The sequence below is a fragment of the Saccopteryx leptura genome, chromosome 6, assembly GCF_036850995.1.
Source record: "Saccopteryx leptura isolate mSacLep1 chromosome 6, mSacLep1_pri_phased_curated, whole genome shotgun sequence".
NCBI lineage: Eukaryota > Metazoa > Chordata > Mammalia > Chiroptera > Emballonuridae > Saccopteryx > Saccopteryx leptura.
Window position 1 is genome coordinate 28,492,663 of NC_089508.1, and position 17,190 is coordinate 28,509,852.

Here is a 17,190-nt window from a genome sequence, read left to right on the forward strand (position 1 = left end):
CAGTGAGGTGAAATTACCCGCTGCAGGTCTGAAAGGACAGGGAGCGGAGTGACTGGAGCCCAGATGGCTGTGTTCCAACAGAAGCGGTGGCCTTGGCTGGAGGAACACAGCCACAGCCCCCCACAGCCCAGCAGGGGGCAGCCAGGGACCAAGTCACTCCCTGTCTGCCCTGTGCTTTCCCACTGCTGAACTCACAGGGGCTAGGGAGCCACTGAGGTAGCCCGGAGGTCAGCTTCTCGGGGAACACAGAGCAGGTGAAAAGGGCATGTGATCTGGAGGGGCAAGTGGCAGCAAAGCCATTAGGGCTGGTCCCAGTCTCCCTTCTCTGTCCCTCACCCAAGATTTAAGCAGACATTACCACAGCTGGTTTGTTCCTACAGCAGCCAAGCATCCTGATCTACATCATTAAAATCAACACACCATACCGTGGTTCCTTTTAGTTTATTGTTTGGTGGAAAGATAAGCTCTTTAACGCTTGGCATGAACATCTCACAAACTGATTCTCAGATAGTAAAAAAAATCAAAGCCAATTTTCTGAGATGGGGCCCTTGAATCTGACATTTTTTTTTAAAATTTTTAAAATTTTTATTTATTCATTTTAGAAAGGAGAGAGAGAGACAGAGAGGAGAGAGACAGAGAGAGAAGGAGGGAAGAGCAGGAAGCATCAACTCCCATATGTGCCTCGACCAGGCAAGCCCAGGGTTTCGAACCTGCGACCTCAGCATTTCCAGGTCGACGCTTTATCCACTGCGCCACCACAGGTCAGGTTGAATCTGACATTTAAGTCACCATGATAGAAATAGGAGCTACTGCCTGACCAGGTGGTGGTGCAGTGACCAGAGCATGGGACTGGGATGCAGAGGTCCCAGGTTCAAAACCCTGAGGTCACCACATCCGGCTTGAACGCGGGGTCGCTGGCTTAAGCATGGAATCAAAGACTTGACCCCATGGTCACAGGCTTGAGCCCAGTGGCTTGAGCAAGGGGTCACTCGCTCTGCTGTAGCCCCCGTCCGGGCACATATGAAAAAGCAATCAATGAACTAAGGTGCCCCAACAAAGAATTGATGCTTCTCATCTCTCTCCCTTTCTGTCTGTCCCTATCTGTCCTTCTCTCTGACTCTTGTCAAAAGAAAAAAAAAAATAGGAGCTGCTGTACCTAACATTCTGGAAGATGTCTCAACACAAGTCATGCTAAGGCCTGCTTAAAACCCCTAGCATCTAAAGAGATCTCTCTGCCCAGTGCCTATGAGTGATAATAAAAGGAGAAACCCAAAGCTCTGCTCCTGACACTGAGTGAGGCTAGTTTGGTGATGCCAAACTCCAGCCTTAAATCTTTCTCTGGAAACTCTGAGAAATGACTTCCCTCTTCCTCTTCCCTCTAGCCGGCTTTCTCAAGGACAGATGCATGTGTTCTTGGGACCCATGCACTCACTATCCTATCAGTCTACTGTTAGGCTTTGGTGAAACAAGCTTTAATTTAGTTACTACCAGTCTTTAGCCCTTACAAAATGTATTTTTTGTTTTATAAAAGGGGCGAAGGGACTCTTTTATGGAATTCAACAAAAGGAAATAGGTTACCTTTTATGAAAAGGACTTTTAAGCTCTCTGAGCCCACAACCTAACTGAAATAACTTTACTAAAGTGTCTCTGCATAAAATATAGCACCTTCTTTCTCCCTAGCAGCTGGATGGATGGGATCTCTGTGCACAGAACATCCATTTAAAATGCCTTCAATGGAGACAGCAATTATGTCAAAAGTATGGCTACTCGTTAATCCTTCAAGTCAAATCCACATTCCCCCAGGCCGCTCCCTGCAGAATTAGCTGTAGGAGTAACAGTACAGGTCCTGCTGCACAGCCATGAGCAGCCCTGGGGCTCCCCGGACGCCCCCAAGCCGAGAAGAGAAGGCCACACTGGGAATGTTGGTCCTGGAGGTGGGGTGTGGGGAGGGTATGGTTCTGAGCAGGTGGGAATCGTGGAGGCTCCAGATTCTCGTGTAGCAGTCCTGGCCCACTAAGAGAGAGGGAGACACGTGGCAGGTTAGTGAAAATGCAGAGAACTTGTGGACGTGGCTTCTCATGATTCCATGTAAGCCAGAACACAAACTCACAAATAGAAAATATTTCTACTAATAATATGTGGTTTTTGAAAATTGAAGTTATAGGTCGCCCTGGTGCTCCACATATCATTTGCACGTAGTCAACGTGACAAGATGCACTGGCTGGCACTGTGTGACACCTTGAGTAGCTTGTTGGGTAGCCTAGCTCATGGGTGGGTATTCTGTTTCTCTTAGTTGTCAATGACTATTCAAGAGGGGGCCCAGTCTACCTGGTCTAGAGACAAGCAACTGATTTTACTTTTATAAAACAGTAGCCAGTAATATCTTTTTTTTTTTAAGAGAGAGACAAGAAGCATAAACTCGTAGTTGCGGCACTTTTGTTGTTCATTGATTGCTTCTCACATGTGCTTTGACTCGGGGCTCCAGCCAAGCCAATGACCCCTTGCGCAAGCCAGCGACCATAGGATCTTGTTGATGATCCCACGCTCAAGCTGGTAACTATGTGCTCAAGCTGGTGAGTCCGCGCTCAAGGTGGTGAGCCTGAGCTCAAGCTGGCGACCTTGAGATTTCAAACCTGGAACCTCAGTGTCCCAGGTTGATGCTTTATCCACTGTGCCACCATTGGTCAGGCACCAGTAAGATCTTATAACTTCATTACATCCTGGTACAAACCAGGTGCTAGCTCTCCCTAGAGCTCTTTCTGGCTTAACTGTTCTTTTCTTTTTTAAAAAATTTTAAAAAAATTTATTGATTTTATAGAGGAAGGGAGAGAGAAATACTGATTTGTTGTTCCACATATTTATGCATTTATTGGTTGATTCTTGCATGTGCCCTGACCAAGAACTGAACCTATACAAACCCAGCATGTGGGGACAACGCTCTAACTAACTGAGCAATCCGGCCGGGGCAATAGTTTAGTTCTTAAGACCACATAGTTGGTTACAGTGTCGTCCCAACACGCCAAGGTTGTGGGTTCAATCCATAGTCAGGGCACATACAAGAATCAACCAATGGCCTGAATGGTGGTGGCACAACTGATGCTGAAGTCCCAGGTTCAAAACCCCAAGGTTGCCAGCTTGAGCGCAGGCTCATCTGGCTTGGGTGCAGACTCACCAGCTTGAGTGTGGGATCATAGACATGATCCCATGGACACTGGCTTGAGCCCAAAGGTTGCTGGCTTCAGCAAGGGGTCACTAGTTCAGCTTGAGGCACCCCCTCGGTCAAGGCATGTATGAGAAGCAATCAATGAACAACTAAAGTGACGCAACTACAAGTTGATGCTTCTCATCTCTCCTTTCCTGTCTCTCTCTCAAAAAAACAACAAAGAGCCAATAACTATGTAGGTGAATGGAACAGCAAATCGATGTGTCTCTTTCCCCACTCCACTCTCAAGAAGGAAAAAGACCACACAGTCGTCAGGGCTCAGAGCTGTGAGAAATGTGACACCTAGCACCGCTGGTTGTGGTAGCCCAGACAAGACATACACTAGTGGAGATCTTCAGGGAAGAGAGAGGACAGTCCTCAGGCAACCCAGGATTTCACGTCTGCGCTTTCGACCACTGGAGGGACTATATAAGCACCAGTGCTACCCCGGCTGTGGATGAATTCAGGTATAGCACAGCTCACTGATCACTGCAGCTAGCCCAGTACACAAATCTGCCTCTCAAAAGGCCTTTTTTCTATTATCCAGAACACAGAAACTTCTCTGAACTGAAAACCTGTGAAAAACAGACTTAAAAAGGAAGCTAATTGCTGGTGATGGTGATAGTAGTAAATAAGCCTAAGAAAGTTCTAACAAATGTTTCTTAACCATAAAAAGATTTCATGGGGAATAAGTACTTTCTATAGGAATATTAGCAAATTTGAGGATCTGTGAAGACCGGGAATCTATTCCTTAAGGTCAAGAGCCTACTATTTAATTTGTCAAACCACCAAACTTCCATGCTGTCAGAATATTCTATAGTCCAAAAGCAGTATAATCTTGTAATAACTCCTTTCAATGGGATTTAGTGGCTAGATGGCGCTGCTCCTATTCTAAAGATCATGGATCCACAAGGGTGGTCTTAAAGGGACCAACCATCAGTTCCTTTACAATGAATGACCTTAATTTCCTCTCTCAGCATCCTCTGGTAGAAACGCAAGTATAATGAACAGGGAGCTCAACTTTTCAACAGGACGTTGCATGATGGGATAAGGTCCCTCCCCGTGAAGGCTGACCTGGTGAATGGATGTAAACCCTCACCCAGATCTCCCAAGTTGCTGTGTTTTACTGCACCTAACCTCCCTGTTCCTGAAATGTCTGTCCAGCTGGTAGATATTTACATTTCTGCTCATTAATGTCCAACTCTGAGTCCCAGCTAGTTTCCCTGACCCCATCCGCCCATGATCCCTTTATTCTGTTCCGTTGGGGGCCATAAGGGACAGAATTTGGTGAATGCAATCTCCCCCACCCTAGGTACCTGCCACCACAATTCCTTCTTCTTCGTGCACATGCAGGGGCAAGAGGGCGTAGTCGTTCACGTGACCTTTGTACTGCCTTATACACTTAGTGGTCCTCAGGTCCCACAGCTTGATCTGTGGGGAAGAAGCAAGGAGCCATTAAGGAGGGTCCAGCAGGTACACAGGTGAAGCCCAGGCATGGAAGCCAGGGAGGGCGAGGAGATCTCCAGAGACCTCTTCAGGGCAGGACAACCTGAGCTTCAAACTCCTGGGTCCTAGAGTCCATCAAAGGCACCAGAACCAGTTTCACATCTGTGTAGATCAGACTGGGCTAGCAGTGGGCAGCACAGCAGCTACTCTGCACAGCTCCCAACTCGCCCGGTCCCCAGCTGCCTTTCCATGCTGCTGTCTGGCATGAGGGTCTCCCCAGCGGAGCCCCTCCACCTGACAGACCTCTGGGCCACCAGCTCTGGGGGCCTGAGAAAGTCAGCGCTACCCTACCGTTCCAGCCATGTCGGAAGCCATCAGGCACTGCTCTTCTTGGAGGAGTTGCACCGATGTCACTGCTGAGTTGTGGAATAGGCGGGTGGCCTTCCAGTTCTTGCCCTGATTTCCACAACGCATATCAATGGCAAAGATCTCCCCGGAGCGACAGCCGTTAAACAGCAAAGGAGTCTACGGAAAGAGGAACTGCTTGGTACCTCTAAGGCTGGGAAGGGTGTGTCCTCCAGAACACACCCTCTCCCAGACCCTCCCCTCCCTTACCCAGCCCTCCTGGGTCAGAGGTGCAGTTGGTCTGAGTTTGAGACCGAGAGGAGATGGAAGGGCTCCTTAGGAAAGGGGAAAAGAACTGGACCCCATGTGTCCCTCCAGGGTCCTCCCTACTGGCTGCATTGACCCCTCAGGCCTCGCTCTGAAGCCCAAGTGACAGTGCCCTGTCTTCACCAATGTTGTTTGTGAGAAGCTTGGGATGATGAGTATGGAGTAGGAGAGATCAGAGGTCCAGGTAAGATGTGGGCTCCCAAACAGAGGGAAGGTGGCCGAAGAAACCTGAATCAATGAACTCTGTGCTTACTGCTGCAAACAGGTCGGCACACTCCTGCCTCCATATATATTTATTTATTTATTTATTTATTTATTTTTTTTAATGTGAGAGGAGGGGAGATAGCGAGACAGACTTCAGCATGTGCCCTGACCAGGATCCACCTGGCAACCCCTGTCTGGAGCCAATCCTCGAATCAACGGAGCTATATCCATCCTCCGTGCTGGGGCCAACGCGTGAACAAACTGAGCCACTGGCTGCGGGGGGAGGGCATGTGGAGACTGGCGAAGGAGAGAGAAGCAGTTGGCCACTTCTCTTGTGTGGGAATCAAACCCGGGATGTCCATATGCCAGGCCGATGTTCTACCCACTGGGCCAACTAATCAGGGCCACCACCTCCACATTTTTTAAGATGGTATATTCCATAGGACAAGTCTTTGAAATGTAGTAATGACTAAGATTTTTATGTTTAAATTTATAAAATGTGTAACTTGAAAGCTGTGTATGAAACTATTAAGTGCTACAAATTGGGACTTAATTTATACATTAAAAAAACTATCCTGCCTGATCTGTGGTGGCGCAGTGGATAAAGCGTCGACCTGGAAATGCTGAGGTCACCGGTTCAAAATCCTGGGCTTGCCTGGTCAAGGCACATATGGGAGTTGATGCTTCCAGCTCCTCCCCCACTTCTCTCTCTCTGTCTCTCCTCTCTCTCTCTCTCTCTGTTTCCCCCTCTCCTCTATAAAATGAATAAATTAAAAAAAAATTAAAAAAACAAAACAAAACTATCCTACTGAATTGCTAACATTAAAAAAAAAAAAAAAAAAAAAAGCACCTGACCAGGCAGTGGTGCAGTGGATAGAGCGTTGGACTGGGATGCAGAGGACCCAGGTTCGAGACCCCGAGGTCGCCAGCTTGAGCACGGGCTCATCTTGTTTGAGCAAAAAGAAAAAAGCCCAGCAGCTTGAACCCAAGATCACTGGCTCCAGCAAGGGGTTACTCGGTCTGCTGAAGGCCCATGGTCAAGGCACATATGAGAAAGCAATCAATGAACAACTAAGGTGTTGCAATGCGCAATGAAAAACTAATGATTGATGCTTCTCATCTCTCTCCATTCCTGTCTGTCTGTCCCTGTCTATCCCTCTCTCTAACTCACTCTCTGTCTCTATAAAAAAAAAAAAAAAAGAATTGTTAACATTCATTTAACAGGAAGCTGTTTAAAGCCAATTAGCCAGGCCTTTCTGGATTGGCCAACTTTCACTCAGTGCAGACATATTCGAATAACCTGTTAACTCTTTCTGACACCCTTGCTGTCTCCTGTCAGAGGGGGAGGAGGACTGAATGCCAGAAGGGCCTCCGGTTTCAATCCAGCAAATCTTCACTCTTGGGAAACTTTATATTGTGCCCTTGCCCATCCAACCAACCATGACAGCAAACCGCTGGGCCAAGACGTCACTGCCGGTCCCAAATGACAGCCGGTGTTCCGTTACTACATTGGTCACCAGGACACACCTAGACAAGCCTGACAGACACAAAGATGGGGCAGAGACAAGCGTCACTTGTAGCTGGGGGGAGGGATTGCTGAACAAGGGTTTAAGGCAGTGGTTCTCAAAGTGTGCACCCTAGAAGATTTCCAGGTGCGCCCTGTGGTATTCCAGAGAATTATGTGCCTATTGGGGACCAAAAAACCAACAGGGTTTTTGAAGTTTAGATTTTTGGGGGACAGAGGTGTGGGGAATTGGCTGTAAACTGTCAGTCCAACCCCCCACCTCACTTGCCTGATTAGGTTGCAAAAGGCTGTTAAGCTGTGGTGCTGGATTGTTTACACTACCCCTTATGTTCACCAGAAAGACTGGAGGCAAGTTTCTTCTATTCTTTGTTTGGTGTAAAGTTAAAATGATATGTATGGTGGGGGTTTTCTGCACTCAACACAATTTAGAGTAAAAAGACAGGAATTCTTCAATGTATTGACAAGGAAATGAGAGTTTGCCTTTCAAATATATGCCAAACATTGAAGAAATCGCTAGGACACATCAGGCTCATGTTTCTCATAAACACAAGAATGAAAAAACTTAACACATTCACACCGGGACCTGCTGATTTTACTAAATCTTACTAAGAATGTATCTATATAGATAAAAAGATAACTTTTTTGTTTTTAAATTTTTTAACCCTTTTTACAAATTCTAAAAAGCACAACTCAAAAAATGTAACAAAAATGTTTTTTAATGTCAGAATAAATTTAATTTTGTCATATTTATTTTGTTTACAATAAAAGCACACTTGGACTTTATGTTTTTTTTCTTTAATATTGACTTAATTATTATAACATATTTCTCAGAAATTTGTATATAGTGTACCTATAATTATTTGTAGGATTTTAAATTTGCCCTGACTTCAAAAAGTTTGAGAACCACTGGTCTAAGATCTAATAAATACCTTCCTCTGGGAACCAGGGTGGTGGTGGCCGCGGCTTACCGGTACTGAAGCAGTTGTTTGCCTGGATGTTCAAGGACCAGGCACAGGACCAGGCCCCAGGGATCCGGAAACTGCAGAGCATGCCAGGTCGCTCTTCTGCTGAGAGAGACAGAGACTGTGAAGCATGGCTGCCCTCTGGGGACACAGACCTTCCCTTCACGCTACCAGGCTGGTGATCACCAGATTTGGGGAAACTTCAAGGAACAGCCACTCAGAGGGGTCTATTCCTTGGCCCCATTCTAGGTTTTGTGGTAGCAGGTAAAGAGATATTCAACTGGGGTCCCTGGTTCAAAAGTGGTTATTCTGAGTGAATGTATAACTCTTTCCTGACATCCCATAGGAGTGCTAACAATACTAACAGCTATCAGGGAGGCAGTAACCCAGTTGTGAGCAGCATCTTTAAAGTGAAGTAGACTAGAAAATATCAGTTTCTACTAGTGAGGAGAAATATCTTATAAAGCTTATGTTTTATAGGATATGTCACAGCTAAAATGGCTACAATCCCAGATCACACTATTAGTTGTGAAATCCCAAGCAAAACTTTTAAAAAATAAACTTTTATTGATGAAACATACAAAAAGGTCACAAATCATAAGTATACAATTTAATGAGTTACAACAAAGTAAATACAGCCACCACCCAGGTTAAGAAATAGAATATTCCAGTACCCTCCCGACTACTGCCTCCCCAAAGGAAACCACTCTCCTGCCTTCAGACACCACAGATTAGTTTTGTTAGGCAAATTCTGAACTTCTCTTCCCCTCGGTTCCCTCACCTGTACATGGGTGGTAATACCTGCCGCATAAACCAGCTGTACAACGAAGTGCCGGGCTCCGGGCTAAGTGTACACGACCCCATTTAGTTCTCTCCATAACCTGATGGGGAAGGTGTTACCTTCACTTTACCGAGGTAGGTTAAGCAATCTGTCCAAGCTGGGATTCCTGCCAGGGTTGCCTGAAGCCTGTACTCTCAGAGGCCTGACCCTTGTCTAATTGATCCTAATTCTCTGAAAGGCTGGAAACTCGATATCCAGCCTGCTGCCAGGAAGAAGTCCGGAGCGTGGCAATGCCGTCAGCCAGAGAGAACGTGAGCACCGGACAGCACTGCGGTCACACTTCTGGCAGGGCTCTTTGTTTTTTAATTGATTGATTGATAGAGCAGGGAAAAAAACCCATATCAATTTGTTCTTCCATTTATTTATGTACTCATTGGTCGATCTTATATGTGCCTTGACTGGGGGATCAAACCCACAACCTTGGTGTAGCAGGATGACACTCTAACCAACTGAGCTACCTGGCCAGGGCCACACTTTTCTGAATGATCTGTACAGCCAACTTGGATAAATATTTTGCTTTCTTGCATTGGTTACACACACTTCTAACTGTTGTGGCTGCTAAAATGACCCAAAGAAGGAAATATGTAAAGATGCACATGCTTCTAGTACAAATCTTGGGTCAGGGTTTTATTTGTTTGTTTGTTTGTTTGTTTGATTGATTGATTTTTGTGACATAGAGAAAGACACAGAGAGAGGGACAGACAGGAAGGGAGATGAGAAGCATTAATTCTTCACTGCAGCATCTTAGTTGTTTATTGACTGCTTTCTCATGTGCCTTGACTGGGCGGCTAAAGCAGAGCGAGTGACCCCTTGCTCAAGCCAGCGACCTTGGGTTTAAGCCAGCAACCTTGGGCTTCAAGCCAGCAACCTTTGGACTCAAGCCAGCGACCATGAGGTCATATCTATGATCCCACACTCAAGTCAGCGACCCTGCGCTCAAGCCAGATGAGCCCATGCTCAAGCTGGCAGCCTCGGGCTCTCGAACCTGGGTCCTCTGCATCCCAGTCCGACGCTCTATTCACTGCGCCACTGCCTGATAAGGCTCCTGGGTGAGGTTTAAGGACTCCTCACAGATGCTTCTACAAGCTCTGACTTGGGTTCGCTCAGCCTGTGCTTCCAACCCCTCCTGTCCAAATCTTCTTTCTCTAAGGAGCTTATGGGGTTGCTGGCTGCAGCTCTGGGAGGCAGAGGACAGAACGTGTCACAGTACCCCTTTATTCACAGGAAAAGGGCCAGGTACCTGGGTGACTGTTGACGAACAGTGACGCTGGGAGCAGGGTGGCACAGCCTGGAGTCTCTGCGATTCCCATGAGGCACAGCCTGGAAAAGCTGTTAAGGACAATCAAGTACGAGCTCTCCGCTGGGAGGAGAATGGGCATTAGCACCCTTCAAAAAATTATAAAAATAACACCATAAAGCCAGATTTAACACGTTTACATTTTCCATATTTAGTTAGATTTTTTTTTTTTAGGAAAGAAATGTCACAGACAGTTAAAATCCCTCTTTGACCCTCCCCAGCCCAATTCCCCCATTTCCCTCACCCAGGAGGAATTACTATTCTAAAACTGGTCTGAGTTCTAGGCTATGTTATATTTCCACAACATATTTGTCCATGAGCACTATGAAGAACTGTTAATTTTTTAAAAACATAAGTATTGGAATCACACAGAGTATCATCTACAAGATTTCAACCCCCATTGTGTTCTAGATTCATCTGTGTTGCAGTTTGTGGTCCCAGTCCCTTCAATTACACCATTCCTTGCATAAATACATCACAGTTGTATGGGCTCACAGATTTTTTTTCTTTTTGCTCTGCTGCTGCAGTGAGCGCCTTCCTGTCTCCCACACCCACGGGTGGGAGGCTTTTCTAAGGCATTGTTTCTTTTTTTTCATTTATTTTTAATTTATTTTTATTAGAGAGAGAGAGAGAGAGAGAGAGAACAGGGGGAGGAGCTGGAAGCCTCAACTCCCATATGTGCCCTGACCAGGCAAGCCCAGGGTTTTGAACCGGCGACCTCAGCATTCCAGGTCGACGCTTTATCCACTGCGCCACCACAGGTCAAGGCATTGTTTCTTAAAGCCAGGTGTAATTTTACACTATTACATGCTATATACACACAACTATTTGAAATGAAAATTTTGATATTTCCCCTCCCTTAGTAGAAACTCAGATATTTTCTAGTCTACTTCACTTTGAAGATGCTGCTCACAAACGGGTTTAGTGGCCCTCTGACAGGTCATGACGTGTGCAGCGGACACTACTCCGATGCCTGTACCTCGAGAGGAACTAGGGGGTGGTAGGTTCCTGCGTCTCCGACTTAAAGTGCTGTATCGATTCACCAGCACCAGCACTGTTCCCCGTGCTCCACAACTGCCAAATCTGGGCACGATCAGACTTTGGAAATTTGTGCTCATCTGAGTGGGTATAAATGTCATCTCATCATTTAAATTTGCATTTCCCCAACCTCAACTGGGTGCACTGATTCACCTGAGAATGGTCATTTGGGTTTCCTTTTTGAATTGTCTCTTTATGTGCTCTGTTTTTCCGATTGCACCGTCTTCTGACTGAGCTGGCTCCTCTCCCTTTCCCTTCACAGCCAAACTTTTCTCTAAAAGAACCGACTGCTTATCCCCACTCTTGGCCATTCTTCCACTCTGCAGCCCACTGAAATCCAGGTACAACATCTTTCCAGTAAATGTCCTTCCTACGTCTGCAATGAGGCCCTGATTTCTCCCAGTGAACACTCCCTAGTCCTGCCCTGTCCGTGGCCATGCAGCACAAGTTCTAACCAGCGCTGGGTCTCCACACCACCACTCCCGAGGAGAGCCAGCCTGACCTTCTCCTATCACCAACGTTGCCGGGCCTACAGGCCGAGCTGCTTGGACTTGTGCTGCTCCTCCAAGCCTGCTCACGACTCCCTCCCTCTCCACCGCCCGCTCAATCCTGAAGCACCCTTGTCTGAAGACTCACCCTTGCTAGCCTGTATAAGAAATAACTCCATGACCAGTCTTCCACGGGCATCCCACACCCCTGAGGAGTCAGTCTTGCAAGGCCCTACTTAACCAGACATTACGGATACCAAACACTGCTGCCCAATGTGCCATGATCTCTCCTGAGTCATTCTTCTCCATTTTATTTTTTGAGACAGAAAAAGGGACAGATAGGGACAAACAGACAGGAAGAGAGAGAGAGAGAGATGAGAAGCATCAAGTCTTCGTTGTGGCACCTTAGTTGTTCATTGATTGCTTTCTCATATGTACCATGCTGGGGGGGGGGGGGCTACAGAACAGTGAGTGACCCCTTGCTCAAGCCAGCAACCATGGGGTCATGTCTATGATCCCGTGCTCAAGCCAGTGACCCCACACTCCAGCTGGTGAGCCCACACTCAAGTTGCAAGAGCACACGCCCAAGCCGGCGACCTTGAGGTTTTGAACCTGGGTCCTATGTGCCACCATCTGGTCAGGCCTGAGTCATTCTTCTAATGGAACTCCAGCTGCTCCTTCCCATGCGGAAATCACCTGCCTCCAGAAAGACTGCCCCAGTCCCTGCATCCCTCTTGTATCCAGCTGCCCCACAGACATCACTGCACAGACTGATCACCTGTCAAGCTGCCCATCTCCACCACTCTGCAGATTGTATACACTCAATAGATGATGGTGGAATGAACACACATACCCCTCATCAAAAAAATGTAAGTATTTGCAAAGCAATTAGGCAATATTCTTGACAGTCTGTGATGTGTGCGTGTCAAGTTGCCTTGGCGTATAGCCCCAACTATGTGAAGTACCTCTAGTATAGACGGCAAGGATGTGGGCAGGAAGTCCTTACACATATGTACTTTCTCTCTCTCTCTCTCTCTCTCTCTCTCTCTCTCTCTTTTTGAGAGAGTCAGAGAGAGGGACAGATAGGGACAGACTGATAGGAAGGGAGAGAGATGATATGCATCAATTCTTCGTTGTGGCACCTTAGTTGTTCATTGATTGCTTTCTCATATGTGCCTTGCCAGGGGGTGGGGGGTTTACAGTAGAGCGAGTGACTCCTTGCTCAAGCCAGCGACCCTGCGCTCCAGCTGGTGAGCCCATGCTCCAAGCTGGGTGAGCCTGCGCCCAAGCTGGCGACCTCGGGGTTTTGAACCTGGGTCCTCCATGTAGTCTGACGCTCTATCCACTGTGCCACTGCCTGGTCAGGGAGCACATGTGCACCATTACTGTGCCTAAAATCCAGGTTACAAACTTTGGGTACTTATCAGGCAGGTATTGTAGATTAATCCTTTAACAGGCTAGCGGTTACCAAAGAGCCCAGTAACCGTAGAAAAGAATTCAGTCTAACCTCCCACCACTCTTTGGGGAAAAATGTAGAATGCAGATCTGAACAGGTACCATTTTGGTAAAGGGAGAAAGTTTGATATTCTTCAGCAGAAGCAGCAGGTGCACAAAAGCCTGAGGTTGACCTGAAATGGCCACCAGAGGGCAAGCCACTGGTCAAGCTACAACAGACTGTCCTTTCATACTCTCAGGCACCTTACACCGACTTCTGTCCTCTCCTCAGTCCTCAGAAACATGAAAAACCTATTTTAAAATAAAAAATGAGAGCGAGGTTATTGTTTTCTCTCTCTGTTAAGGCTTGGTCTCCTCTGTCCTCTGGTAATATCACCACAGTATTAGGTGGTCCCACCACCCCAGAGACCACCTCACTGAAAGAAAGCCACACAAAACTTTCAGTTTACTAAACATACAGTTCTGTTTGTCTTACATAAAATTTATCATCAGATTATTTTTTTTTTTTTCATTTTATTGGTTTTAGAGAGAGGAATGTAAAGATAGACAGAAACATTGATCTGTTCCTGTATGTGCCCTGATTGGGGATCAAACCCGCAACCCCTGCAAATCAAGACAATGATCCAACCAAACTACCTAGCCAGGGCTATAGTCAGATCTTTAATTCAGGCTTTAAGACCTCACCTTTGAAACACAGTGCTGTGGAGTAAGTTATAAAAACAGGTTCCTTCCCTAGATTTTACTGATCCTTTCTGCCTTATTCCTCTGCTAAAGCACCAAGTCTCAAGTTCCAGAACAGTATCTGGCACAAAGTGACCTCAAGAGTCGCCCAGGACCTCAGCTACTTCCCTGAGCAACACGGAACCCGCTTTCTCCCCACGTGCACTGCTTTCTGAAAGGGTGGGAGTACACGCAGTACGGCCCAGGCCTCTGCCCACTGCGATGCCACTTCACAGACCCCACAGATGCCTGTCCACGTCAGGGCGTGACCTGCCCACCAAACCTCTTCATCTGCCAAAAGATACAGAATGTGAGAATCCGGGTGATTCAGCGAGGCCCAGCACACAGAGTTCACCTGGTGAGGAAGCACACAGCAAGATGCAAGGATCGGTCTGGCTGCCAGCTCATGGAGGGAAGCAGACAAATGCTTTCTTATGGAGTAACTTATGGGGGTGTAGACCTGTGACTTCTGCAAGTCTCGCTCCTTTAAAGGGGGCTGGAACAGCATTCTGAGAACAGGAAAGCTCCCTGCCCCGGCACACAGAGACCTGAAGAGGGACAGGGAGGACGCAGCCCCCAGCCCTTACCCTTCATTATCTGCATGGGCCTCACAGAGAGCCATCTGGCACTCTCCAGGGCACGGATGACTTCTCTTCAATCGCAGGAAACAAACCAAGCTCTGAAGGCATGCTGTATTTCACTTCACCCAGAAACCATTTTCAACCTGTATCTGTCTGGTGGCTCACATCCCAACAGAACAGAGTCCCTGCTGCTTACAGATGCAGCTCTCACCCCACTGCAATTTAAAGGCTGCTCCTCAGACAGCAAGCTGCTCATACTGATGGAAACACAGACTGCTGAGTGACTGACACCTCGTCCTGACGCACCGGGAGAAGCGCCCACCCAGGTGCTGCAGCCCACTTCCCAGGAACTCTGTGCCGCGGTGTGAGCCCCTTCCAATCAACTCCATCCTGTGGAAGGGAAGGGCCTTACCACCAGTGAAAGAAGACTTCCAGTCTTCCCACACCTAAATTCATTTCTCTTCCAAGACAAGAAACCCCTGAGGCCCTCTGCTTCCTCTCTGGGCTCTCAGTACCTAAAACTCCGTTTCTCCCTTGGGAAAATGCGGTAACCGAGCGCTGCCTTCCTCAGTTCTCTCCTCTCCTCTGAATCTGGCTCCCCCCGCGGTGCCCCGGGGTCCAAAGGCAGAGCAGGCCGCATGGCTGGAGGGCAGGGCAGAGTACCTTCCGGTTGGTGAAGTAGAGGTTTTCGTGCATCTGCACCCTGAACGTGGGGGTCTTCAGGCCTTGCAGGCTGATGATGCCGTACTTGGAGCCTCCAACTTTGACATCATTCACTGTGAAGAGCCGCTCACTGTTGGTGTCCGCCTGGAAGGGGTGAAGGGGTGGCAGCTGACCTCCCAGGCCTGAGACCACCTGCCTGTCTCTCATAGTCCCTGTGCTCTGTGTTTTCACCGTGTGAGAGCTCCTGTCCATGACCTAATTTTGCCCCTACTTGGCACAGCCACTGCTGGGCAAAGCTAACAGGCATCTGTCTCACAATTCAGGAGCAGGGAGGAGGGTGCCATTGAGGCGGTGTAGCAGGAAATCTGAGGACTGCACAGTGACCCCACTCAGACTGTGAAGGAACTCAGATGAGACACGTGGTGACAGAGCACGTGGCCATCATGAAAGTCACACAGGAACATGGATGCTAGTTAAAACTGTCAAGGGTAAAAGAAGAATACAAAATTATACTCCCATTACACAGCACTATGATTAGCACCAAGTAAAAAAAAAAAGACATTGCACTGAAAAGAAATTACAATAGAACAGACTGCATTGGGATGTGGGTTAAGATTATTTTTCATTTAAAAATGTAGTGCGCCTGACCAGGTGGTGGCACAGTGGATAGAGCGTCGGACTGGGATGCCGAGAACCCAGGTTCTAGACCCCGAGGTCGCCAGCTTGAGCACGGGCTCATCTGGTATGAGCAAAAGCTCACCAGCTTGGACCCAAGGTCGCTGGCTCGAGCAAGGGGTTACTCGGTCTGCTGAAAGCCCACGGTCAAGGCACATATGAGAAAGCAATCAATGAACAACTAAGGTGTTGCAACGAAAAACTGATGATTGATGCTTCTCATCTCTCTCTGTTCCTGTCTGTCTGTCCCTATCTATCCCTCTCTGATTTTCTCTGTCTCTGTAAAAAAATAAAATAAATTAAAAATGTAGTCAATTATTTCAGAGCAAAAGATATATGTATTTCTGTGTTTTGTATGTTATTTAGCTGGTGAAATTGCACTCACTTTGCAGTTTACCAGGAAGAAAAGTTAGGTTCCTGAGGATCATTACCAGTGATAGAGTCAGATCTGAAACATTGGTCCCTGGGTAGCAAAGTATCCTTCCCTCCCCTGTGATCACACCAGCCGGCCAGTCATGGGCCAGTCATCGTAACTCTGGGGGATGGGGAAGCACTTCCGAGGGCCAGCTCACAGCTTGTATAGGGGAAGTGTGAGATGGGGGGGGCCGCCTCGCCCCCCTACCCCGGGCTATACTAAGCAGGATGTGCACAGTGAACTCCACCACAGCTTACTGAAACACCCCAGAGAAAGGGCTCCTGAGGGGAACCCTCTGTAAGGAAGTATTCAGGTCAAACTGCATCTCCAAACACATAAGGGAGGTAAAGTCACAGGCGAGAGCGTGTCCTGGCCCCGAACACCGCTTATGAGGAAAGGCTCTGCTATGCAGGCCTCCTGCAGCAAGATGTCAAGCATCAGTTCTGTAGCTTCCGGCACCGCCCCGCCAGCAGATCATCGGGCCGAGGCGGTCTGCTCTGGGTCTCTCTTGCTCTCCTTGCCTCTCCCTGGCCTCCAGGAAGGACAGGGCTTGCTGGGCAGGCCGTGCTCTACTGTGGCCTCAAATCCTGTATAGCTGAGCAGTTAGGCTCCTTCCATTTGCAGTGGACCCTCTGCCAACATTTCCCTGGCCCCTGCACTCAAGAACTTGGCACTGGTTTCCAGCCTGGGTCTAACCAAAAACAGAGAAGGCTTTCTGCTCCCTGCAAATGGCATGACGAAGGTGGATGTGCAGGCCCAGGGTCACAGGCCTACAGGCCCCTGCTACGCTCGTCAGGAACAGCAAGCAAGGGAGTAACATGCTATTGCTACTGAGGACCCTGGAGCACTGGGGGTGGCCACCAAATCCTGCCCAGTATAGGAATGATTAGAAGCTCCCGGTCCACTGTGTACCCTCGATGTATATACAACACACCCAAGAAAAAATTACTCTGGGATGGTTCTTAGTCAATATGAGGGGCCCTGGCTCTTGTGTCAAATGAAAGAG

The 17,190-nt window shown here is 47.8% G+C and overlaps 1 protein-coding gene across 4 annotated transcripts in view; it reads right to left on the bottom strand.

The window, feature by feature from the left end:
* DCAF4 (DDB1 and CUL4 associated factor 4) overlaps nt 1-17,190 on the bottom strand; it is a 34,676-nt gene continuing 17,486 nt past the window's right edge. The window contains exons 7-14 of one of the 4 annotated variants that reach the window (XM_066388430.1): nt 15,095-15,238; nt 14,156-14,205; nt 10,093-10,172; nt 8,018-8,116; nt 6,964-7,061; nt 5,000-5,173; nt 4,519-4,633; nt 1-2,013 (exon numbers count right to left, since the gene is read on the bottom strand). In XM_066388430.1, the coding sequence (XP_066244527.1) occupies nt 1,820-2,013; nt 4,519-4,633; nt 5,000-5,173; nt 6,964-7,061; nt 8,018-8,116; nt 10,093-10,172; nt 14,156-14,205; nt 15,095-15,238 (954 nt within the window). In that variant the 3' untranslated portion in view covers nt 1-1,819. The remainder of the gene's footprint in view (nt 2,014-4,518; nt 4,634-4,999; nt 5,174-6,963; nt 7,062-8,017; nt 8,117-10,092; nt 10,173-14,155; nt 14,206-15,094; nt 15,239-17,190) is intronic. The other 3 variants (XM_066388429.1, XM_066388428.1, XM_066388427.1) reach the window with 3 other exon arrangements.